The 25,308-nt window shown below is 36.1% G+C and overlaps 4 protein-coding genes across 4 annotated transcripts; 1 reads left to right on the top strand and 3 right to left on the bottom strand.

Annotated features, from left to right (window-relative positions):
* Positions 1-9,726: 9,726 nt before the first annotated feature.
* Positions 9,727-15,288, top strand: LOC132293738 (uncharacterized). The gene is made up of 3 exons (XM_059791338.1): positions 9,727-10,071; positions 11,294-11,362; positions 14,565-15,288. Exons 1-3 carry the CDS (start codon positions 9,808-9,810, stop codon positions 15,180-15,182), a joined length of 951 nt encoding a protein of 316 aa, XP_059647321.1. The 5' UTR covers positions 9,727-9,807; the 3' UTR covers positions 15,183-15,288.
* Positions 15,289-15,544: 256 nt separating this feature from the next.
* On the bottom strand, positions 15,545-16,451 carry LOC132293739 (uncharacterized). The gene is made up of 2 exons (XM_059791339.1): positions 16,010-16,451; positions 15,545-15,899 (listed from the first exon to the last, which is right to left on the bottom strand). Exons 1-2 carry the CDS (start codon positions 16,172-16,174, stop codon positions 15,801-15,803), a joined length of 264 nt encoding a protein of 87 aa, XP_059647322.1. The 5' UTR covers positions 16,175-16,451; the 3' UTR covers positions 15,545-15,800.
* Positions 16,452-17,683: 1,232 nt separating this feature from the next.
* Positions 17,684-19,750, bottom strand: LOC132285507 (putative H/ACA ribonucleoprotein complex subunit 1-like protein 1). Its single transcript, XM_059787701.1, has 4 exons — positions 19,526-19,750; positions 19,245-19,393; positions 18,989-19,104; positions 17,684-18,035 (listed from the first exon to the last, which is right to left on the bottom strand). Exons 1-4 carry the CDS (start codon positions 19,680-19,682, stop codon positions 17,870-17,872), a joined length of 588 nt encoding a protein of 195 aa, XP_059643684.1. The 5' UTR covers positions 19,683-19,750; the 3' UTR covers positions 17,684-17,869.
* Positions 19,751-20,050: 300 nt separating this feature from the next.
* LOC132295667 (uncharacterized) lies at positions 20,051-22,446 on the bottom strand. The gene is made up of 6 exons (XM_059793969.1): positions 22,227-22,446; positions 21,813-22,127; positions 21,698-21,756; positions 21,369-21,548; positions 20,258-21,250; positions 20,051-20,212 (listed from the first exon to the last, which is right to left on the bottom strand). Exons 1-6 carry the CDS (start codon positions 22,444-22,446, stop codon positions 20,051-20,053), a joined length of 1,929 nt encoding a protein of 642 aa, XP_059649952.1.
* Positions 22,447-25,308: the final 2,862 nt, after the last annotated feature.

Genomic DNA, 25,308 nt, shown 5'->3' with positions numbered 1-25,308 from the left:
ATCAACCCTACAAAACTCCACATCGTCATCGGCGAAAAAGCTAGCCAAGAAGAACGTCTGCCGATCCCGACCCCTAACACCATAGAATGAATGAGTGAGAGGATCACATCGATCTCCCACAAAACATAAACAATCCCCATCCGGGGTACACACTAAAACTCTGCCCCTGAAACAATCAATGATAGCTCTGAACGATGACAACCAGTTTATCCAAAGAATGACGTCAAATCCTGTAATCTCGAGAAGGATGAGATCGAACTACAATACTCGTCCGGCAATGGTAATGGAACAACCCCGACAAACTCTACCAAAAGTGACTGAACCCCAATAGGCGTGTCAACACAAAGCAGTCTGTCTAACTGACTGACCTCCAAACCCAATGCCCGTGCAAATGATGAAGCAATGAATGAATAAGAAGCATCGGAATCAAACAATACACAAGCCCAAGAATGGGACACAAGAAATATACCCCTGACAACTGAAGGACTGGACGGTGACTCGGCTGGAGTGAGTGCAAACACGCGACCCTGGGTCCTCTGCCCCTGAGAACTATCTGCCTGATAACCAAACTGCTGAGTGGGTGCACTCGAAGAAGGTCCCCTACCCAGTTAAAAACTCTGGGCTGACACGGCTGGCTGAGACAGCTGAGATGGTGGTGGCGGTTGAAACCCTGACTGAACTGTGGCAAATTGTATCTGCCTCTGCTGTAAACATCCACCTTTGCCCAAACCACTGCCCCACTGTGGACAATCTTTCACCTTATGCCCTGCTGGCCACACCCGAAACATCCACCAAACGCCACCTGGATTTAAGTACACTGGGACTTGTGATGCCCTGACTGTCTGTGATACCCCTCGGATCCGAGACACGGGTTGATTAGGCCCAGGCCCAAACTCGAGGGATATCAAACAATTAAAGTATTTTAAAGCGAACGTATAATAGAAATTTAAGAATTTAAATAAAGAACCAAAAGAAATATAAAATCCTCCAACCTGAAAAATATTAATAATCCAATCTTTCCAAAACCTCCAAGGTTACAACTTGGGAATCCAACTAGTGGACCCCGAAATAAAACCTCAACTGAAACTAAAAAATTGAAAGTAAAAATAATCCAAGATTAAAGCGTGAAGTGAAATCCTACGTTGCTGGTGGAATGAATGAGAGTCTCTACTTAGCATGATCAAGTTTGAGACTGGAACCGTCCAATACCTGAAAAGAATAATAAAGGAGTAGGTCAGACCCACGAGTAAGTTCTAATCTAACTGCAATCCATACAGTGACCCGATACGCAGATACACCGTAGACACCTCACAATATCTATATAGTCCATACATATAAATATATCCACACTAAGGGACATTCACTGGTCTATAATAGGGGTCTCAACCTGAATAGAAGGTAACATGCGAATACGCACCCAAAGGTGGGCATGAGTACCTAGACCTAACAGGGTACACCTCAACCTATTATAACCAGCTACGCATCCACTGCATATACGCACCCTAACCAACGAGTCTGAGACTCAAGCTCAACTCGTGGTACCATAAACATATATATAAAGTCCGTCCAAATCCAGGGTATGTAGTTCAACTATTTATTAAACTGACATACAATAAACTAACTAGTTAGTCACTTAACTTATTCAGTTGATATGACTTAACTACCATCCATTAATCCAGGAAGCCACTCAACTTAGTTGTAGTTGATATGACTTAAACAAAATTAGGATTCAATATTTATAAATTAGGATTCAAACAAAATTAGGCGTTTTGAGCTAAACTGTCCCTAGTATGTCACCGTCTCATACTGGTGTATATAATCCTCCATATCCTTGTAAATTACATCATATATATAACAGTTTAGTAATTTACAATCCAAAACTAATATCCAAATAATTGCAGAAAGAAGATTAACAATCTAGCAATTAAAATCCAGTATTAATCCATGTAATTGCATCGAAGAATTTAATATTCTAACAATTAACATCTAAAACATGCATAGTTCAAATTTAATATAACAATGACCCTATCATGTATTTAAAATAAGTTCTATAATAATATTATAGTCCAATAAATCACTAAATTAATTTAAGCGATTTAGTTCATTCCATCCGGTAACAGCGTACTAAGTTATATACTTATATTCTGTTATATCTTTTAGCACAGAGCCACACATTATGCCACAAGTCCAATTCATTAATTTAAAAAGACTTCACCATGCATTTAAAATAAATTTAGAATCATTTTATAGCACCCTAAACCGTCAAATTAAAATTAGTCAGTAAATCTCCTTCCAGCCGTTAACTGCACGCAAAGTTGTCAAATAGCGTACTGTTAATTCTATTAAAACTAAGGGGTAAATTTATGCAATTTAAGACCTTAGTTACATGTTAAACTAATTATTTAAAAACCCATTAAATTTCTAAAACTATTCAATAACCCAAAATGCCCAAACAGTGACTGAAAAGTCACTGTACGCACAAAACAAAGAAAGAGCCTACTCTAGAAAAATGGAACAGGCTCAATGTGGCATAGAGCCGGCTCTAACACCACCTTAGAGCCGGCTCTAACAGGTGGGAGCCGGCTCTTGGCATTCCAGAGCCGGCTCTCTCTCCCCCTGTGAGCTTTCTCTCCATTTCAGCTTTATTCTGACCTCTGTTCCAACTCCGGCCAATTACAACCTTCCTGTTTGGTTTTAAAACTAATTTAAGAGTCTTATTTAAGCCTATAATCATCCCCAAGAGTTGTTTACAATAATTTGAAATCAAGTACAGAGACTAAACAAAGCCATTAAATTAGCATGCTTGAAAACAACATTGGAACAGGTTTAAGAAATTTCAGTTCTATTCACCACTGAACCTAAAGATCTTATCTCATCCCAGTAACATCCCCATGGTTCGTTTGCAGTAGTTAAAAATTAATTACAAAGTCTAAAGTTACAGCAGAGTTAACATGCTTACAAAAAAACAACTGGAACGAGACACGCGTGAACTGTAACAGACTAGTTTTCAACATAAACAAATCATTCATATAACATATATTAAACATATAACTTCCAGTTATTGATTGATTAAACCCTAGAGATTATCTAGGTGCACAGAACACGAGCCAAAGAGAAGGAGAAAGAGAAGAACTTGCCTGTGATTTCAATTATGAAATCCCGGTGTCGTCTCTAAGTTTTCCGACAATTCTGAACGCCGTCAAGCTTCCTATTACTTCGTCTCTAATCCTTAATCAACCTCCTTGGTCCTCTCTGTACAATTCCTCTTAAGCCTCGCTCTGTTTCCTCACAACTGCTCTATGTTTCTCTCTCTGTATCTTTGGTACGTGAATAGGGTTTTTCCAACCCTTGATATAGATTATAACCGTGTATTTATAGGCACAAAAATAACCTAAGTCTACTTAAAACCCTAGACTGTAATTTAATCGGCCCATAGAAAACCTAAGTCATATTCTGTCGGCTATCAATATAGAACCCCTAAAACATACGTGAAAACCTACTTGCATAAACAAAACATTTAACTTATTTATTTAACTTATTTATTAATAAAAACAACTAATAAATCCACGTTAGATAATTAAAACATTCAATTAAAATAAACACAACAATTTATTTAAACAAAACAACTAAATAAAAATAATCAAGGAATTCATTTAACTCAAATAATTCAAATAAATTAAAATAATTTCAAATAAACAAGCAACAAAACCATTTAAATAATTAAAAATACAGGTAAATACTTAATTAAAATACCAGGACTATTCTCTTAAAATTAGGGGTATTACACTGTCCACACTTGAAATAAATCACTTGAGCTATCTGAGCCTGAGTGCATTGGGACTTGTAATGTCCCAGCTGCCCGCATCTGAAACAAGTAACATTCGGTCTAAAAGACCCAATAGACATTAAAGCTGTGGGTGCGGATCTAATTGACTGTTGTCCCCTGAACCCTGACTGCTCATGCTTCTGCTTCTTACTTAATTGTCCCTTGGAAAAAGCACTCATACCCCTGTTGTGCTTGTAGGACTCCCTGATAGCCTTGCTATCTTTGCTCTCAGCCTCAACCACTGAGGCCTTTTGCACTGCTTTTGCATACTCTGTCGGTTCTGAGGCAACTACAATTTGCTTGATAGTAAGATCAAGGCCATCAATAAATTTTTCTATCTTTCCTTCTTCATCATTAGCAATCCCCGTGCAAATCTCAAAAGCGATGTAAACTTGTTTTCATACTCTGTAACTGTCCTGTTTCCTTGCTTCAACCCATCAAACTCCTTCTTTAGTTCCCTCCACTTAGACACCGGAAAGTACTTCTCATAGTACAACTTCTTGAAAGTATCATATGTCATAGTATCCAAATCGTGCGTGTGTGAAACGGTCCTTCACCATATCTTAGCATCACCAATAAAATTGTAAGTCGCCAATATGATCTTCAACTTGTCCATTGCCAAATTCATGGCATTAATATGCTTCTCTACCCTATCCATGAAACTATCTGCAACAAGCGGATCCGGGCCGCCCTCAAACAGAGTTGGCATTAATTTAATAAACTTTGCAATGTGATAAAGAGTATCATTCAACTAATTTGTCTTTGGAGGTGGTAGTGGTGGTGGTGCCAGTGGTGGCACAAACTGTGACGATGACGCAACTGCCGGTCTAAATGCTTTGAAAAGAGCTGCCTGAGCGGCCAACTGCAATTGTTCCTCATTTATCTGAAAAGGTGGATCAACGGTCCCCCTCTTGGTGGGACCAAATCACGCAACAAGATATCTTCCTCAATTTGCTCCTGATCCCTTTCCATGGGATTGGAGTTAGAACTTTCCCCGGGATCCCTTCGTGGTGGCATAACGCTGTAAGAAAAATGAAACGGATCAATTATGATGACACTAAAATACGCACGAGAACGAAGTCCTCACATGAATGACTTGACAAGAATGGAAACACATAAACACATTCCATACTCCCAAAATATCCAATTAATGATAAACACGATCATGCTAATAATATACAACAACATTAAACACTTAACACGTAATCATATAAGCAGTTAAACAATTAAGCATGCCTTTCAAATAATTGAACACCTTAACACATATGTGTATAAGCATGCAATCACGTAAGCAATTAAGTAAGTAAACAAATAACTCAACTCCCCATGCAATCCTAGGTAGACCTCTACCCGTCGTCCTAATGGTATATGAACATTCGTTCTGATATTAAATTTGTAACGACTCAACTAGATACCAAAATAATAATAAAAATATAAAATTTCGGCATAACCTCCACAGAAAATGTTCCTCTACGACCTGTTGAAATACAAAAAAATGATGCAATGACCTCACTGGGCCTTAAGATAACCTACCATGTCCCAACGCATAATACAGATATTATATCACATTTCTAAAATGACTACATACATACAAAAAATTCCCGTTCTTCCATCTCATCCAAATAAGGAACACAATTAAGTTACATCAAGTTACAGTCCGTAAAACGTAGCTAGAATTTAAAAGTCCATAACTTACAACATTATACCAATTAAACTAAAGTTTCTCAATATAGTTAAGATTACATTTACAAAATATTAGAGTTCTAATACAAAAGATAACAAAATAAAATAGGTCTCCATACTTGTCTAAAATTATGGTGGATCGTCGTCCGCCACCTCTTTTTCGTGTCCTAAAAAATGTTAAAAATAATGGGGTGAGCATAAGCTCAGTAGGAAGTGTCTAAGACACTTTTCTTGTATCCCCGTGAATCCATACAATGAATAGATAAAAGTGAACGGGATCATGCCACAGGGAAACGCACATTCTCAACACAATAACAAGTATGTAACAAATATCAACCAATCACAAGTTTACCACAATGTCATGAAGTGCAATGTTATGCAAATGTCACTCCCCATTTTCCGAAACATTTCCGTTTCAACTTCCAAACCGTTAGTGTAATCTGACTCAAGGCACTTCCAAGACGTCACAAATGGAGGGTTGACTAACTATCCATGACTATAAGGCACCTCCAAGGCGTCGCATCTGGCCTAATTAGCTCAACCATACTCCCTTCTAGACTACACTAACAATACGGACCGGTAGGCGCCTCCTAGGCGTCCGGTTTTCGCAAATTCCTTTGAAATTTTTTTTTATATTTTTCCCAAGAACAAATTCATTTATTTTAAAACATTTTTCCCCCTTTTTCTTTCCTAATGGATGCATGAATGTTTCATGCTTCATTTCATCAATTCAACCATAAAGTTCCCATATACTTTTTCAAATAAATTAATAAATTACAAAAAATACACAACTCATATTCTTATTCCACATTTTGCTAGCAATTTAAATATACAATTCACAAATTTATTTCCCTAATTATAACATAAATTTTCATAGCAATTGATATCATGAAACAAACCAACACTAAGCATGCTTCTTTACAAGTTAAAAATCATCACTCTAATAAGCCCAATTAACACATTACACGCATTTATCACCATCAATGTAAATAACCTTAACAAACATAATCACAAAAAATTAAAATTAAGCATACATAAAGTCAAATTAGATGGAAAAATTCACAAAAAAATCAAGAATTAGTGGATTAAAGCACCCCTACCTCAAATGAGAGAAAAACCCCAAAATGGGTCTCAAATTCGAAATCCCTAGAGAGCATTAAAGCTTAAATTGCTGGTACCCACGCGTAGATCTCGCCATGCTCTCCGACTTTGCTTCACAAGATTCTACTAAATTCCAATTGGTGAGGGTGAGATCAAAGCTTGAAATTGCAAAAAAGTGAAAAAAAAGAAATGTCGAGAGAGACTGGACGCAGAGAGAGAAAGAGAGAGAGAGAGAGAGAGGAATAAATGGGTCTGTATAATGACTCTTAAGTCATTTACATTGACTTAAAACTCATGCGGGCCCCACAGGTAAGTAAATAAATATTTATTTAACTTTAACATTTATATATATATATAAACATTACAAAAAACATAATTTTTCTTATTTTCATATATATACTAAATCTAATTTAATAATAAATTATTAAATATAAGGGTATATTAGTAATTTAACACTTAATCGGGGCGGGTTTACGGTAAACCCGCCCCGCCCCCGACCCCGTCCTCGACGGGTATTTAAAATTTACTCCCATCCCCATCCCCGCTATAAACAGGACGGGGTGGGCGAGGACCCGACGGGAATGGGGAATTTGCCATCCCCAGTTGCAATTCAATTTCTTAGGTATAACCAAGTATGCACAATGGGCCGGCCTGACCCCCCAACTGGGTGTCCTAGTCTGATGGGGCTTGATTGGTCATTGGGCCAACTGCTAACAGGCTGTAGAAAATTTGATAAGCCTAACCCACTCTCTTTTAGGGTTGGGCCTCGACTTTGTGCTTTGGGCCTATTTTTTTCACCCTTGGGTATAAACTAATGGAAATTGGGGTGAAAAGGATGCAGCAACTTGAAACTTTGAAAGTGCCAGTTGAAACCAATCTATGGACGGAGTATTTATGAGCAGCTCACATTACTTAATTAGGCAAGCAAAAAAAAAAAAATTATTTTGTTTTTTCTCGAGGACAATTGTGATGTTTTAGTATATCTCATAATTCACATTGGGCACGTGAAGTCCCGTCTCATATGCAGTGGGGTAATTAAAAAAATTAAGAAAAAAAAAATTTAATCAGGCAACTTTAGTTTGGATTCATTTTGGGGCCTTGTTCGTTAACATTGTTTTCTTGAGATTTATTTGTTTTGAATTTTTTTTGTAGTAAATATACATTTATTATTCACAATATGTTCCTAAATGAACTCACTCACAAATATTTGCATAAACTCTTATAGTATTTGATGAATATATGTAAACTTTTAATTCATGTCTTATGTGCAATTCTTATACTTTCTGGGGTAAAAAAAAGTTTATATAATATGATGAAAACATAAAAATTAAGAAATTTTAATAATAAAAAAACAAAGTTCCATGAAAATTATTAAATGTTTGGGAAAGCTTTCAGTTTCTAAAATTCCTTTCACTGATTCGGCTTTGATGAAAGGAATTTAAAACAAAAAGTTGTTTGGTGGGTAAATTTTTTAAAGTTTTTTTAAATATTAACCTAATTTAACTTGACAATTATATTTTTAATAAACCATAAATAATAGCAAAGACAAGGAAGATAATAAAAACCATATTTAAAGTGATGAAGTGAAATTGAAGATCCGGGTATACAAATTTAACCCAATCTACATGGTAGAAGTTTTTTTTTTTTTTTTCTTGACTGCATGATAGAAGTTGAAAGATATGGAAAAAGAGGAAAGAAAAATAAAATGAAAGAGAGAGATGACAGCAAAAATATTCTATTTTTATTTTTATTTATAACTATAAATCACTTTAATAGTGGAACGGGTAGCCTTCAATTTTTTTTTATTTTTTATTTTTTTATATATTTTCACGCACACAATATATATATATATATATTGAGAGAAAGAAAAGTTATTTTCTACTTAGGGTTATTTAGAATATAGAAAGGAAAGTAATTTAAAATAACTTTCCTTTCGATATACTAAATAACCCATATATATATATATATTTTGTTTTTTGAGAGAAATGAAAGTTATTTAGAATTCTACTTAGAGTTGAATTTTGGATGTGTGTTCATAAATTTTGGAATTCTTCAGACTTTGAAATCAAATAAGAGTCAATAATAATTTTTATTACAACTTCACAATCTCTTGTTCTTCCTTTGTTGAATCGTTTTTTAACAATATTTTTTTCAATAAGGTTCTGTGAAATTTTGATCAACATTATTTTTTTTACTTTTTGGGTACAGAGCGAATGAAGAAGATGATACAGAAAGAGAAAGATAAAAGTTTGCAAAAATAGAAATTGGTTAAATAATGGACAATATAGGAATTTTACATTTATTACTTAAAAAACATGTAGTTTGCATTAGAAAATATGTTTTATTAGTTTTGGTCAATCGAGCTATTTAGACTTTTTAAAAGTCCGTTTTCAAAATTTTTACTAAATACTGTTATTATTGAAAAAGGTTTTTATGGTCTTAAAAGCACTTTTTGAGGCTACAAGAAGCTCACCCAAACAGTAGTTCATCCAATTCCAAAATACCTAAATATGTTTATTAATCTGTATTATCTTTCATCGTACTCGCTATGTGTATAAACTTAACGGGTGCATTATCAAGATTCTTCCTTTCCTTTGTTTTTTTTTTCTTCTTAACACTCCCTCCAACTCATCAAAATTGTTTCTCTTTCATTTTAACTGTTTCAAAATAATTATTTCAATTTAAAATCTAATGTATTATTATTATTTTTATATTCTTAATTAATCCCACCTTACTTTTATGTTATAAAAATAATTAAAATTTAAAATAAGACCTACCATATTTGAAAATTTATTTTCTAGCATGTTAATACAAAATATTAAAAAATACACTTTTAAAAAGTTCAGTTCTTAAACAAGAAATTTTTAATTTTTTTTGAAGAACAGAAGGATTTTTTTGATCAACACGACAACAGTCACAACACACTTCACATTAACTGATTTAAGATTTTTAAAAATGTGGAGTTTTATGAACCATCCGATCGAATAAAAAGAAAACATGAGACAGAAAGCAACGGAGAGATCCGATTCCGGGACCACATGAGACAGAAAGCAACGGAGATATCCGATTCCGGGACCACATGACAAATGTCATGTGCGTCCTCATGGAAACCTATGCGACCTCACTTCCATTTCCAGCAGTGAGATTGAAAAACCACGACACAGAGGAGTGGACATGAATGCCTGAAGAGCACAAAAATGCAGGCATACCTCTTACTGGGACCAACCTCCATCGACGGCGGTGGAAAGATCACTCCCGCCGCCGCCGCCAATCGGAGCCTCTTCATTGGCCCGTGTATCTGGCCCCACAGCCGTAGCCCTAGTACCCATCGTCGTTTGTGGGCCCCAGTTACCGCATCCGCCACCATCAACGGCGATCAGAACTACTACGCCGTCCTCGGCGTCTCACCGGATGCTTCCCCAGCAGATATCAAAAAGGCCTATCGTCTTCTCGCTCTCAAGGTATTATATCTATATGCGTATATATGTTTGTGTGTGTTGCCGAGTATGTATAATTTATGTGAATTTTGGTTATGATGATGGAGATTTTGGGATCGGTAAAGCATGTTACTGCTGTATTTGTTTTTTTTAATTTAATTTAATTTTATTAATTTCCCGAGAATTCAAGGGAAAAGCAAAGGCCTTGCAATCTACAAAGGATAAATTTTGCCTTAGCCTGTTAATTGTACACTGATGTGATTGATCCATGATAGGCAAGAGCCACACAATTTCAATAACTTGCTAAACATGATAAATATTGCATTTTTTTATTCTAATTATATAATAATACTTGTATGAATTTTACATTGAATTCTAGGGTGCTGTCTATGATAAAAGTTTATTAATTTTTTATTTTCACTATTGTTATAATCACAAATGCACTCAAACATGAACGTATATAAAAGTTATTCAATGAAGGATATTCATATATCCTATTCTCAATGGTTTGTAATTATAGTGGTAGGCATTAAACACCCATATTTGTCATGCAAGCAGGCTATGTAAAACTCCATTAGAAGAGTGAAAGGCGTGGGGCTTCAGTTTGTGGAGCATTGTATACAAAGATGAAAATTAACTCGGGTGAAAAGATCTTTTGTTTGTTATAGGGATCTAGTGATCCAACTGTGGTTGTGGTTTTGCAATTTAGTGATTGGGAAAATCATGGACGTTTATACTAAGACTTTGAGGGTAAGAGTTCACATGCTAGAATTTTGTTTCATGTGGCTTGGATGGTGCGCAACAAGGGACATGTGGAATCTTTAGCCAAGATGCATGTGGCAAAGCTTTTGGCAATTAAACTTTTCACCATTGCTCAGTGAGCTAAATTTGACATGTTTGCCAATTGTGCTGATTGTATTGTAATTATTGTACTGCATTTATTCACATTTCTTATTTACCATTTTTTGGGGACCTCTATCTTCTGTTAGGGTATGGCAACAGTGACATCTATAGGAACAGTTTAGATGGAATGCTATAGGTCTCTGCCTTGCCATGCTCTTAGCACCACTTTGTCCAATTTTAGCTAACGACGACTCATGAGAAATTTATGTGCCGCTATTGATTTATGTTTTTTTTTTATTGGAAATTTGATTATGTGAAGTCTCAGTGAGGTTGATTTTATGACCTTTCACTGTCAATGAAATGGTTGTTATTTAAATTTGTGTCTTCTATTTCACTATTGCAGTATCATCCAGATGTTAGCAAGGTTTCACAAGCTGATGAGGTGTTCAAGAGCATCCGTCTTGCATATGATGTGAGCATTTCTATTCTTCTTTGTTTTTGGCACACTGATAGCTGCTTTTAATACAGTATGAAATATTTCAAAAAGCTCCCTCAAGTTGTTGAGAAGACCACAGTGGACTTAAGGTCAACTTGAGTATGGATCGAGATAGTAAGGAAAGACATGGTAGTGTATGGTTCAATCATAGATTAAGATACTGGTTGTTACTTAATAGTCTCGAAGCCTTTTGACTCTATCACATCCGATTAATAGATGGCATTACATAATTCTTGCAAAAATTATTTATTTGTTGTTATAATAATAATTATTTATTATTTTTTGTGTGGGGGGTTAAGGTTATTGCTGCAACAGTTGTTCGTATTCCCTCTTTTAACTTCTCTTTTCTCCGCTCTCTTGTGACGCTCTAAAACTTGTATTGGAGGCTGGATCTATTAATTAGATGTTAGAGTAACAAGATCTGAGAGTTATTTTTTTAGATTAAGCCATCCGATTTGTCATTTGAGGCTTTTTTTTGGAATTTATTTATTTTCTCTTTAGCATAGCATATTTTTTTTTATAAAAAATGATATTAATTTTATGATATTATTAGAATCATCAAGAACCTGCACACGATTTTTTTATTCTTTATTTATTTTTTATGGTGAAGTGACTAAACTCATAAATGAATGAGTTATAAAATATATGACTCTTTCTTTTTTATGGTTTATTTTTATTTATTTTTTATGGTGAAGTGACTAAAGTCATAAATGAATGAGTTATAAAATATATGACTCTTTCTTTTTTATGGTTTATGACTTGTAGTTGCATTATTGGTTATTAGTTATTGATATGTTCTTCATAATTGACGGTGCTTTCTTTTCAATTTGACTTAGAACCCATATAAATTCTAGTATAGCAAGTTAAACATCTTTGTGTCATAGCATACATAAAAGACAATTTTAAATATTATAATACGACAAAAATGGTTCAAAACATGCTTGTCATTTTTAGTGGTTAGCTAGTGATTGGAAAAAGTTGACAAAATCAATTCCTGTCAAGCCTTACCTGATTACTCCTGATACTGTTACACTGAGACGAGTGCCACTGGTGCGAGTTTGAGCCTTAGAACAACCACTGTGTGAAATATGAAGGTTAGTTTTGTCTCGAGATCTCCCTTTCCAAGACCCTGCCGTTAGAATTCTTTTTTAATTTGTATAATTAATGTGCATAATTAAATTATTCTAATTGTTTTCAGTTACTTTAATTTAATCAAACTTTTTAAATTATTGAAAATTTTGTGAATATTATGGAAGAAGAAAAAGCAAGTTAGATGGTTAGAACTTATATGCTAATCTTATTTAATTGTACCCTGATTTAATTTGAACTATGAAATTGGGTTCCTTCTATTCTTTCATATCTGATTGTGAACCAGACCTATTGGTTTAATTGTCAATGGAGTATTGTAATGTAAACTCATGCAACCCCTGATTTACCCGTAATCATTCCGGGTAAATGATTGTGTTTGTTGCCAATCCAGCCAATGAAATGATATTCAATGACTTCTCAGACCTGACATTTACGACAAGTTCATTGCTAAATTCTTTGAGAGTGATATGTTATATGCATATTTATATATATATTTTTAATTTATTTTATTTTTTCCCAATATGGAAGTTTAAATTTTATTAACTGAAAACATGATATACAATAAAGCTCAAAAGCACGCTTGTAGACAACAACGAGAGCGAATTCTCACAACCCGACAGGATAGGTCACATATGCCTAAAGCAACAAACACAACAATCTGAACGATCTCTCAGAATGCCAGAGGAATGGGTATCCAAGAGTAGTACAGACAATAGCAAGACGAGCTTAAAAGCTAGCTTCAGCACGTAGAAGTTAAAAAAGATTATCATTACCCTTCCCGCACTCTGGTTTCAAAGGATTTGGAGGCCTCCTTGTTTGTTTGAGACATGATTCTTGGGCTTACAAGATCAGATTGCTATTTCTTTTTCATGAGTATCCTTAATCCTAAGAATTCTCTTCCAATTTAACTTATAAAAAAAAAAAGAATTCTCTTCCAATTTCCTTTTTGTTTTCCTCCTTTTAGTACATTCCTCAATACTGGTAACTGGTAGCGTAGAGATTGAGGAGGAATGCCAACCCTCAAGGCTTGCTTGAGTATTATGCCCCATTTGCAACTATAATTTCTTTGCCCTTCCTCTTGGGCACTTTTTGCCATTCATCATGAATAGCCCTTAGGACTCCTCCCTTTGACCTGCCATTGATGCTTACAAGGACTTTTTGGGGTGGTGGAATGCCCATTTGCCTTGAAGATTTTGCATTTTTTGAGGATTCCATGGGAGATCTTGAAAAATCTCAGCTTGAAACCTTTTGGGATTTTCCTCTTGGCTTGAATCCCCACACAAATCCTAGGAAATTTGAATCTAGTGTTTAATCAAGTTAGCTCATCAAGGTATATAAGGTTATTTGTTACACTTGCAACATAGTTAAGTGTCGCAGGGCCGGGTCCACTGCCTAAGCCCTTGTGTTTTTGCAAGGGGGTTCCAAATGTCGTGCGTGGGACCTGTGCAACTATTTCCCGAATCATGTACCTTTGGGCTAGCTGATACCACTTTCATAGGATGGATTATCCAACATGACTTGGCTTTGCCACACCCACTTAAGATCTGGGACCACCCAAGTACACTTCCAATGTGGGATTTGGAACATGTCTATGAAATAAACTCCTCTCTTCTGTTTGAAACGCCAAGGGGTGATTGAACAATGGACCCAAACTGGAATGCAAGAGAAGGCGCATTGATGATTTTGGTTTTGCCCGGAATTTTCGGAGGAAGTACTGCGGAGGAAGATGATCAGGTTTTGGCATGCTAGATTTTGACTGGATTTTGAGACTCAAATCTCATTTAGCTAGCCAATATGTGTGAAGAAATGTTACTAAAAATTTAAGTTTCAACTGATGATTTCTGCTTGATCTTTTATTATAAATATTTGAGAAAATATATTGAAAGCATTAATAAATAATAACCAACATCCCCTCCAACATTACTGGGAGATTGGTCAAAAATTTGTTTACATGTACTGTGCCCCTTTGGCACCTTCAATGGATTGCTTTTACATATTAAACAAAATAATACTTGAAAACTCTTAACTTTGACTAATGTATGTGAAATTCAGTGACAAAACCTATCTTTTCTTCTTTTTCCATTGACAGATATTATCTAACGAAACAAGAAGAAATCAGTATGATCGGGCCCTCAAATTTCAAGAGGATACTGATAGGCCACGGAGAGGAAATTGGGAATACAACCCTGAATTTGATGATGGCATAAGGATTTATAGGTGGGCTGATTTGAGACAGAGAATGCAACGTGAAAGACAGTGGGAACGATATAATGCCCGAGGGGAGAATTCTTTCTCTGACAACGAAACAGATGAGGAGTCTGAAGAAGAAATCCTAGATGAAGAAAGAGGCTCCTTCAGCGACGTGCTTAAATCTGCCTTCGTCTCTCTGTTCCTAATGCAAACCATTGGAGCTCGACTGTCTCTCACGTTTAGTAGCCTAATGGCTTTGCTTGATCGTAAGTTGGATGCTGGATATAAGGTGGGTTATCTGGTAGCATGGGTTTTGGGTGGGAGGGGGGGCATTTTACTTACTTTGTGCCTCTCATTTGCAAGTTGGGTTTGTGGCAAAACCAGCAGTAGTGTAGTTGCTCTGGTGGTTGTAGCCATGTGGGTTGGATCAAACCTTGCAAGGTATGCCCCACTTCCACAAGGTGCACTTCTTACCCTTTTGTACATGTCTATTAAGCTGCAAGTCGATTTAAACTAAATCTATTGCTGCTGCATCTTCTGTAATGAAATGTATTTCCCTTCTTAAATGATGTTTGTACAGATGTTGCTTTAATAAATCTACAGTGTTTCTTGTCTTGTTATAAGTTTTCTGGCTTAATTTCTTTTCATCCACAATAGGCATTCCATACCTCCACTGAACTATAATTTTTCTTTTCCATTGCTATATTATTAGTTCCAAAAGTAGAATGGAAAAAGTTATAGGATTCCTGATCTCCTTTAAATTCTGAAAACATTATTTCCACTTGATTTGGGGAATTGAAATCTCGACTTTCTTCTTTGAAAGATAAGTAGGACTAATTTTCCTTCCCGTGTGGAATCCTGTGAAAGCAACACATTAAATTTGTAGAGTGGCATAAAAATTTCACTACTATTTTGCATTGTTTCAATCAAGCAAACGGAGTACGCATATTTGAAAGAGAAAACCAGCAAAAAAAAGAAAAAAAATCTACAATGTATTTTTTCTTTGGCCTGTCAAAGAACTCTCACATTGACCTCCAACTTTTGTTTTGAAAGAAGAGAAAATACCACCTAGTGTTAATTGATACATTTATTTCTTACATAAAACAATATCCCGTCTCTTCCATTGTCAAATCTATCAGCTCTTGATCTCATCTTTCTTCATCTCCCTCAGATTTCTCCACAAGTACCTCCCGCTGGCCATATCCACAAATACCCAGAAGCCGTTTTGAATTATCTGGAATTTAAAACAATGTCAGAGATAAAAGAAAAGAAATCAAAGCAAGAAAAAGAAAAAAAACACACAGTAACTCAGAAGAAAAACACACAGTAATCACAGTGATATACCCTTTTCATGTTGAACCCTTGTTTGTCTTTCAAAGATTTCTTCTCCCCTTTGGAATCCTCTGAAACCAAAACTCCATTTTCCTCGGAAGAACGAACCGTTCTCCATGCAAAATACCCTGCAAGAACTGCGGAGATGAACACCAAGATGAATCTCAAAGGACACATATCTTGCAGACAAGGGAAAAGAATTCCCAGGTCGATTTTCCGGCAATTGGAGGAATTTAGAACTTGTAATCAGAAATTTTCCTTTCAGGATAGGTATGGTTATCTTGAAGAGAAAGGAAAAGAATTCTTTGGTTGATTTTCAGGCAATCGGAGGAATTTAGGACTTGTAATAAGAAATTTTCCTCTTTATGTTTTGTTTCATGATAGGTATGGGCATTATTTACAAAGAATGCGAAAGACAGAAGGTGGTGTAACAAGGGCATGGCTTTTTTTAAGGGTGTACGTGAATATAGAAGACGCGTTATTGGTGAATAGTGGGTTTTTTTTAACTACAAAGTCAATAGTTGTGCCACCTACTACTCTAACAGTTGTTATGTTTATATGAAAGTCAATTTAGGAAACAAACGTGTTGAGCTGTGAGAGGTGGGACTTTTTCTAAATGTTGTGTTTTGGTGGGTGATGATTACGTACAATGTTATCCTAATGTGATCGTGATCGACCGTGACCTTAGGTTAATCAAATCGAAGCGGATTACGGCTAGTCTGGTAGAGGATTTTGAAGTAGCATGATATTCATATTCATTTCACCTTCCGTGCTAATTTAAACAAATATTCGTTGTAACATTTTTTTTATTTGAACTCAAGATGTTTTCGTTGCGATTGGATTATTCTACTTACCCGAATGAGTTTATTTGGACACTTGGTGTGACATATTTTTTTTATTTGAACTCAAGATGTTTTCGTTGCGGTTGGATTATTCTACTTACCCGAATGAGTTTATTTGGACACTTGGTGTGACATCGAATTAACGACTTGATTTGACTCCGATATTATTGTAACGGATAAACGCTTGTTCATTTATTCAAAAACTTGAATTTATAAATAATGCTACATACTTATTCATTTGAGTCAACAAATCATAAGGACATGAAATTATTGCATTATTAAACTGCAATATTATTACAAGTCTTAATATATTTTGATACATTTTCAATTTAATCATATTACGATCTCGATTGATGGAGACTAACAAAAGTATTTCGAGGCTCAAAATAAATTGTTGCACTCTATTTTGATTTAATTGCGTTTTACCAATCACATGCGTCCAATAATAATACCCCGCAGAACAAAAAAATGTGCACGAGTTCCTTTTTTAAAATCCTCCCAAAAATATGAGAAAAACATAGAAACTCTCCTTTTAAGATTTTGTATATAACTTTGTTTTTTTTTTTAAAAAAAAAAAAATGGAGGATTTATCACTTGGATTGCCCATGCGATTATTCTGTGAATTTTTTATCAATAAAATAAGTAACGAAAAAAATGACAATTTAAACTCGTGAGTTGTGACACCAACCGAAAAACACTAATTTTGTATCCAAACAAGGCTAAGAATAAATTCTAAAACCAAACACATCCATCAAACTACATCATCAAGGCCCAAACAGGCATTAAGAAGCCAGCACAGCTGCACAGGATAGGAAGCATGCTAAATATCAACAAAGAGACCCCATTACTTGCATGCCTCTTCACCTTAGATACTTATAATTAGTACACTCAATATCATCGTGCCAGATTAAAAAAACTCATGCCATTAACGATCAAAAGTCAATATCAGAACCCTTAAAATTACACAATGTATCTGGAAATGACAACTCCAAAAGAGAGGAGTGCTAAATAAGACACAAAATGTCATATTCTAATATCTCCCTCTGCCCCTAAAACCACCACCACGGCCACCGCCTCCGCCTCGAGGGCCACCTCTACCCCTAGGAGCACCCCTTCCGCGAAAGCCACCACCCCCACGTCCACCGCCTCTGCCACCTCCTCTTCCTCCACCTCTAGAGAAAGCTTGTGATGATCCCCTGCAAAAAATAATGAAACATTCAATTGATGTAAAATGATGTGTGATCAAGGAAGAATTCCAAATGAACTACATCTGAACCAAAGAACAGTAACCAACTCCAATTTAAAGAATTCACAAATCAATTCTTTAACAGCAAACAATACCTAAAAAAATAAAAAATCGTATCTGCATAAACTACACGGTAGAGTGGAGGTGGAAGAAAGCCATTTGGTTGAATCTTTAAAATAAATTACCATTTCACCCAAAAAAAAAAAAAAAAAAAACCAAAAAACAAAAAAGGCATTAAAAGGACATCTATAAACTAGGACTACAAAAATTGTAAAACAATATGCAATATGTTTCATTTGCTATATAGTGAGCACACTTGAGTCGAGAATCAAGATCATGCTCATTTTTTTGAACTCGTCATTAAACCATAGCCAATCTAGAGCTAAGCCCACAAAATAAACAAGCAAAGTCTGGACAGTCTCAAGCATTCTTCAGCGCGATTTGTTTTCAGCCCTAATATGTATACCAATGTGAATATAAGCATTTTGCATCAACATACTTATAGGATAATATACACACACACATACACACACAAAAGTGAATAATTATGAGAATATGCACAAAAAATGTTATTTATTGATATTATATAAATTAAGTGCATTGGCACAACTCTACCCCACGGGTTTGTTTATGCATGTGCGCATTCGTCTCTCTCACCCTCCACACACACACATTTAGCAAACGGGTGCAAGTGACAATTTCAAAAATAAAACAAAATAACCCCAAGTCATTTTCAGGATTTCCAAGCTAGTTACATTTTAAGATGCATTTGAACATTATAAGAGCATAGCAATAACTGATTCATAATAAGAAAAACACAAATTCTTTTAGTATCTAAATAGTAAGTAAAAAAAAAGCACAAATTATTTTTAGTATCTAAATAGTAAGTAAAAACAAACATACTTCGGCTGTGGAAGAAATCTTGCCAGCGGCAGAAGTTTAGCCGGGTCAATGTAGAATTTATCACCCGAGGAATATGATGTTGCTATTATGCCTTCCATCATCTTAACTGAAAACAACTACAAAATAACCACAAAAAAAAAAGGTAATCACTCAGAAATTAAACATAAACTTCCACACACACACACACATACATATATATTACAAAGGAGGTAAAGACCCAAATTTGGTCAAGACATGACAAGTTAAGAAGACTCACAGATTCATTGATGGGACCAAAAATTTCATCAACTTTGCCAATCTGGGTTTTGTTATGCAGATAAATAGGGGCATTAAAGTAGGGTATTTTCTCATTGGTGAGCTTCGTCACTGCATCACCCTCGCAAGCATGAAGAAATGTCGAAACTTCTGCATAAAAAAAACAAAGCTTACATGAAAAACAAAATAAATAAACGATATATACATACATTTATATATAAAAAAATATTCATATGCGTCAACACATGTACGAACGCATTGAGAGATAAAAAAAGAACAGACCTACAACTTCGGACGGAGGGCCTTCGTCACGAAAACCACCACGGCCACCTCCACCGAACCGACCGCCCCTAAAACCGCCACGGCCACCATCTCTGCCGCGTCCGCCATCTCTGCCGCCCCTGAATCCACCACCTCCACGGCCTCTCGGAGGTCTCATTCCTCACCAAACCTAACAGACCAGAGAAAAATGTGAAGCTTGAAAGCAACTGTGAGTAGCGGAGGCGGGAGGGACTAGGGTTTTGGGTATAAGCGTGTGCCTCTGTTATTTATTGGGGGCGTCAAATGACTATTCTCTCCCTGAACTCTTCAAAATTACCCTAGAGATAAATTAAATGGTAAATTACACTTAAGTTTGAATTTATTGCATTAACCTCCCTTATGTTTTGGATAATCAAAAGTAAAGGGTTCGAGCATTTTTTTATCACGACCCAAAAAAAAAAAAAAAACTTGTAATGTGTATTTATGTGAATACCCTCGACAAATTTGAAATTTGTAATTTTTTTTTTTTTTTCGCCAACAAACAAATTAAGCCATAGAAGTGGAAGAAGAATAAATAGGGAGAAGAGCATTTAACAACCACGGGTGCCATATGCTCCACTCCAAATCACCACACTTGGCTGCAAGAGCCTTTCTGCTCAAAAAATGAGCGACACCATTTCCTCCAAGAGGAATCCAAACAAGAAGGACCTAGACAAAGGGAGAGAAGGGAACAAATATCAGGAAAAACACCACCTGACCTTCAACTGTCACTTGTAACTGCATAACAGGCTTGTAATCCCCTTCAACCACGACATCCTTGTAGCCCCAACGATTTAGAAGCAAGAGCGATTCCCTTAACACCAAAGTTTCAGCCAAAGAAAGACTAGAATGAGAAAGGAAAAAAGTGGCAACTTTGACAGGCCGACCCAAATGGTTTTGAAGAATTACTCCACCTCCACAAGTTTGATGAGAAGAGTTGAAAGCTGCATCAAAGTTCAGTTTGAAACACTCCAAGGCTGGGGCCGACCACACAGCTGGAAAGAGCCAGACTGGACAAAAGGGCAATGATAGAAGATTATTTTGCCGAGACACCTCCTGAAATTCCTGAAAGTCCGTAAACGCTTTCTGAGCAACATCAAAAGGATTCCAACGTTTCCTATTAAAAACAAGATCGTTGCGGCACTTCCATATAGACCAACACACAAACGTCGCCAAACTCGTACAATCATCAAAAGCCCCCAACTGCGACCAACGATCACACAAATCAAACCATCGTTTTTTCCACATGGTAGGAGCTGGAGAAGAAAAAACGATCCGGAGCGGACATAATTTCCAAACCAACTGAGCGAAGGCACAAGTGCATAGCAGGTGATCAATAGTTTCCACTTCCGAATCACAAAAAGGATAATCTGGAGAAGAAGGAACCCCACGAATCCCAAGTTGGGACTGGACCAGAATTCTGTCATGCATGCTTTGCCAAATAAAGAGAGTGATTTTCTGATGGGCCTTAATCTTCCACACGTTTCGCCACATCAAATCAGAAACGGCATCAAAACTGGAACTTGTCTCCGAAAGAGAGGAGGGCACTTTATGGAGGAGAGAGCAAGCAATATGGTAAGCACTTTTGACAGAAAAACGACCATTAAGAGAGGTGCCCCAAACCTTATGATCTTCACGCCGAAACAAACTCAGAGGGATATTTAAAATAAGATCACGATCCCGTTGGTTGAAAAACCGGTCCACTAACTCCACATTTCAACAGTGAAGGGAAGAGGATATTAAGTCAGCCACCAAGGAAAAGCTCGCTCCGTGAGGCTGAGAAGAAACAGCATGGTTAAGAGAGTCCGATAACCAGTTGTCAGACCAGCATTTCATCTTCGCTCCATCCCCAATACCCCATTTCAACCCTTTCCGGATCAACTCTTGAAAACAGAGAAAATGCTCTTCCAGACCCACGAAGCATGAGACAGAGACGACGATTCCACAAAGCTGCAATTTTTAAAATATTTGGGCTTGAAGGATTTGTACAATATAGACTCATCGCCTACATCCATGCGTTAAGCAACCTTAGCTAAAAGTGCCATATTGAAGGCTTCAACATCCCGAAAGCCCAGACCTCCCCCATCCTTGGATAAACACATATCAGCCTAACAAATCCATTTAATTTTATGCGATCGCTCCACCCCACCCCACCAAAAATTCAAAAGCTGGCTGGACAAGACTTGGCAATTCTTTTTGGGAAGCCGATAACACTGCATAGAGAACACTGGAATAGTCAAAAGAATAGATTTCAGAAGTACCTCCTTACCAGCTTTAGACAACAGAGAACCCTTTAAACAACTAGCCTTTGCAGAAACTTTTTCCGACAAAAAGTTAAGAGCAACTGTCTTGGATCGACCCCAAAAAGAAGGCAAGCCCAGATACTTATTTGGCCAGTCCACATTATGAATACCCAACAACCGCCGACATACCTCCTTCTGTGAAACTGAAGTATTTGGAGAAAAAAATAAGCTGGATTTATCAAAATTAACCAGTTGGCCCGTTAAGGCTGTATAACGATCTAGAATAGATTTGATCCGAAACACCTCAACATCTCTTGCCCGACAAAACATGAGAGCGTCATCTACAAACAAGGGATGCGAAATCAAAGGACAACCACACCCTACCTTTAGACCCAAACACTAAGCACGCCGACCGAATGAATTAAATAAGAGGGAGAGACCCTCGGTACAAAAGAGAAAGAGAAATGTCGATAATGGGTCTCCATGTTTGAGCCATCTCGAAGGAAAGAAATCCGCACCCCGTTCACCATTAATCAAAACGGAATATGGCGCAGAACAAATGCATTCCATAATCAAATTTACCCAACTCGAAGCAAAACCCAAACACCGTAAAAACTTGCCCAGAAAAGCCCAACTAACCCTGTCATAGGCCTTCGCCATATCCAATTTGAGGGCCAAAAAACAAAGGTTTCCACTCCTTTTGGACTTCAGAACGTGGAGAAAGTCGTGTGCAAGAAGAATGTTGTAACGACCCTAAACTAAAACCATTTATACAAAAATTTCGGCATGACCTCCCCTAAAAGTGGTCCTTCAACAACCTGTCCCAATATACAAAACAAAAAAAATATACTCCAGCATCCCATTCATCCGTTCATTATACCTCAACGTGGCTCATCTCATGGGGAACATCTACATACCGTTTAATCCAAATTATCATAATTACAGTCCCAAAATATAGTTACAATAACAAGAGTTCACGAATCTCTATACCAAATATAACAAACTAAGATTTTACAAAAATATGGGATTTAATACAAAAATAGCAAAAAGAAATCTTCTAATCCAAATTAGGCCTGTGGTGGAAAGTCATCCGCCACTTCTTTCCCGTTTCCTGAAAAAAATTATTAAATAATAAGGTGAGCATAAAGCTCAATAGGTAGCACTTAAGACACGCATCTTGTGTCCTTGTGAATCAATACAAAGAATAGATCAATAGGAATGGGGATCATACAATATCGGGATAATACAACATTCCAATCAAACTCAAGTACAAACAATGCAATGCCATGAAATGCGAATGCATGCCGATGTCGCTTCCCGTTTTCACATTTAAAATCCATCTCTTTCAAACTGTTAATATAACCTGCCCTTTGGTGACCCCGCAGCGACACGAGAGGAGGATTGGCTAGTGTCCCTGACCTTTGGTAACCCTGCGGCGTCATTATGGGGCCCAGCTAGCTCAACCACGCTAGGGCGACTCCCTAGTCCCCTCTAGGCCATATTAACACTCCGGCCCTTTGGTACCCCCGCGGCGACCAGGTTTTCATAAAATCATTTCGTAAAAACTCTTTTCCCAAAATTTCCCTTTTTGTTTCAAGCAAATTCTCCCATTTCATGCAAACCCAATGGTATGTACATGTATATATATCCCATGCTTTCAATATTATGGCATTTAGAATTTTACACCACATAATTAAGCATACATCATATTTAACATCTCTAAATGAATTATCAATACATTAAACACAACAAGACAACACAAAATTTTACACCACAAAATTAAGCATACATCATGTTCAACATCTGCAAATGAATTATCAAAACATTAAACACAACAAGACAACCTCTAAGCATGCTTTTCTACTCATATTCATAATCATGAATTTTCCTAAACATCATTTATATAATTATTGAAACAATTAATTTCCAAATTAAATATGCTCGTCACAACAAGAGAGATATAATTCACAATGGAGCAAGAAAAACATGGATTAAGAGCCCCTACCTCTAAATTGAACAAAACCCTTGAAATTGGGTCTCTAAACTCGAATGCACAAATGAGCACCAAAATTGAAATTGTTAGTATGGATGCGTAGAGCTCGTCATGGGCTTCGTTTTGCCTCAAACGGCACTTAAATCCGCCAAAAAATGAGGGAGAAATTAAGCTTAATTGTGTAGAAGAAAAAAAGAAAAGAAAAAAGAAAGGCAAGCGGCAGAGAGCTGCGAGACAGAAGACAGAGAACAAAAAAAAGGAAAAAAAAAAAAAGTGTGGTCTTATGACCACTTAAACTTGTGGGCCCCAAACAATTTTTTTTTTTTTTTTTTTTCTAATCTTTTATCTTTTTCTTTTGCCTTTTAAATTCCAGACATTACAAATGTTATCATGGATAAGACGGTTCGGTACAAAGGCATTCTAGGTTTCAGTAATTAGCAAAGGGAGCAAAGGTTTCAAACGGTTAACTATCACTTTAGAAAAAATTTTATAAGCCACATTACAAAGAGTGATAGGGCGGAAGTTAGACATAGAAGTGGGGTGCGAAACCTTGGGAATCAAAATAGGTTTGTGGAATTCAGAGATTGGGGCAACGGAACTGTTTTTTTTTTTTTTTTTGTTAAATTATTTTTCGAAGCACAAAAAAAATATTCCGTATTTTGTCAATTTAAAGACTAAAATGTCCTTGAGACAAATTTTTTTTAAAAAAATATTAAGTTCAATTTTAAGAATATTTTAGAATTTTTATAAAAAATTAATCAAAATTGACCATCAATTTACACATATTTTTAATTATTAAATTTAAATGTCCATACTAAATTGTACTGTAATTAAATTTCGTTGAACCTAGGCCAGACCATGTTGTCCAAGTTCGTAAAAAAACAAAAAAAACAAAGGAAGGGATTGGATTGAGGTTGACTCGTCGAGTTGCGCCATTACTCTATACAGAATTCCTCTCTTGCTGTCTTTTCTTACTTTTACCAAAATTTCCCTTACAGTTTCATCCATGAAAATTGAGGTCAAACTTCACTATAGAGGTGGTGATTAATGGATCCTTAGCACATTTTTGTTTCACGTTTATGACAGGTTAGTTATTGAGAGAATTCAAACGGTGTTACTTGTTCTGGAGTCATTTATCATTATTTTGAATCATTGGGTTATATAATACTCTTTCTATCCCAATATAAGTGTTACTTATGGGGAGTAATAATTTTTAGGGAGACATGTAAGACCATGTATTGTCTGTCTGAAAAATTACTACGTTGCCCTTTTAAGTTTTAAATATTGAAGTTTGAAATTTAAACTCAAATGACATTTTTGGAATGATGTGAAATATATTGTTTGGAAAAGGAAAGTGGACACTTATTTTGGGACGGACAAAAAATGAAAGCATGACCCTTATTTTGGGACGGAGAGAGTAATACTTATATTGAGATTGCAAGGATAAATAAATGTTATTAGCAGTGTTTTACTGGAATCCTCCTTCACATAGAAGGTTGAGGGTTTGAGTTCCCAGTAAGATAAATAGA

The sequence above is a fragment of the Cornus florida genome, unplaced genomic scaffold (assembly GCF_030987335.1).
Source record: "Cornus florida cultivar Cherokee Brave unplaced genomic scaffold, ASM3098733v1 CherokeeBrave_3.0.0_Hap2_Chr02, whole genome shotgun sequence".
Lineage (NCBI taxonomy): Eukaryota > Viridiplantae > Streptophyta > Magnoliopsida > Cornales > Cornaceae > Cornus > Cornus florida.
The sequence above is the reverse complement of the archived record's forward strand: the minus strand, read 5'-3'. Positions and strand labels throughout refer to the sequence as shown.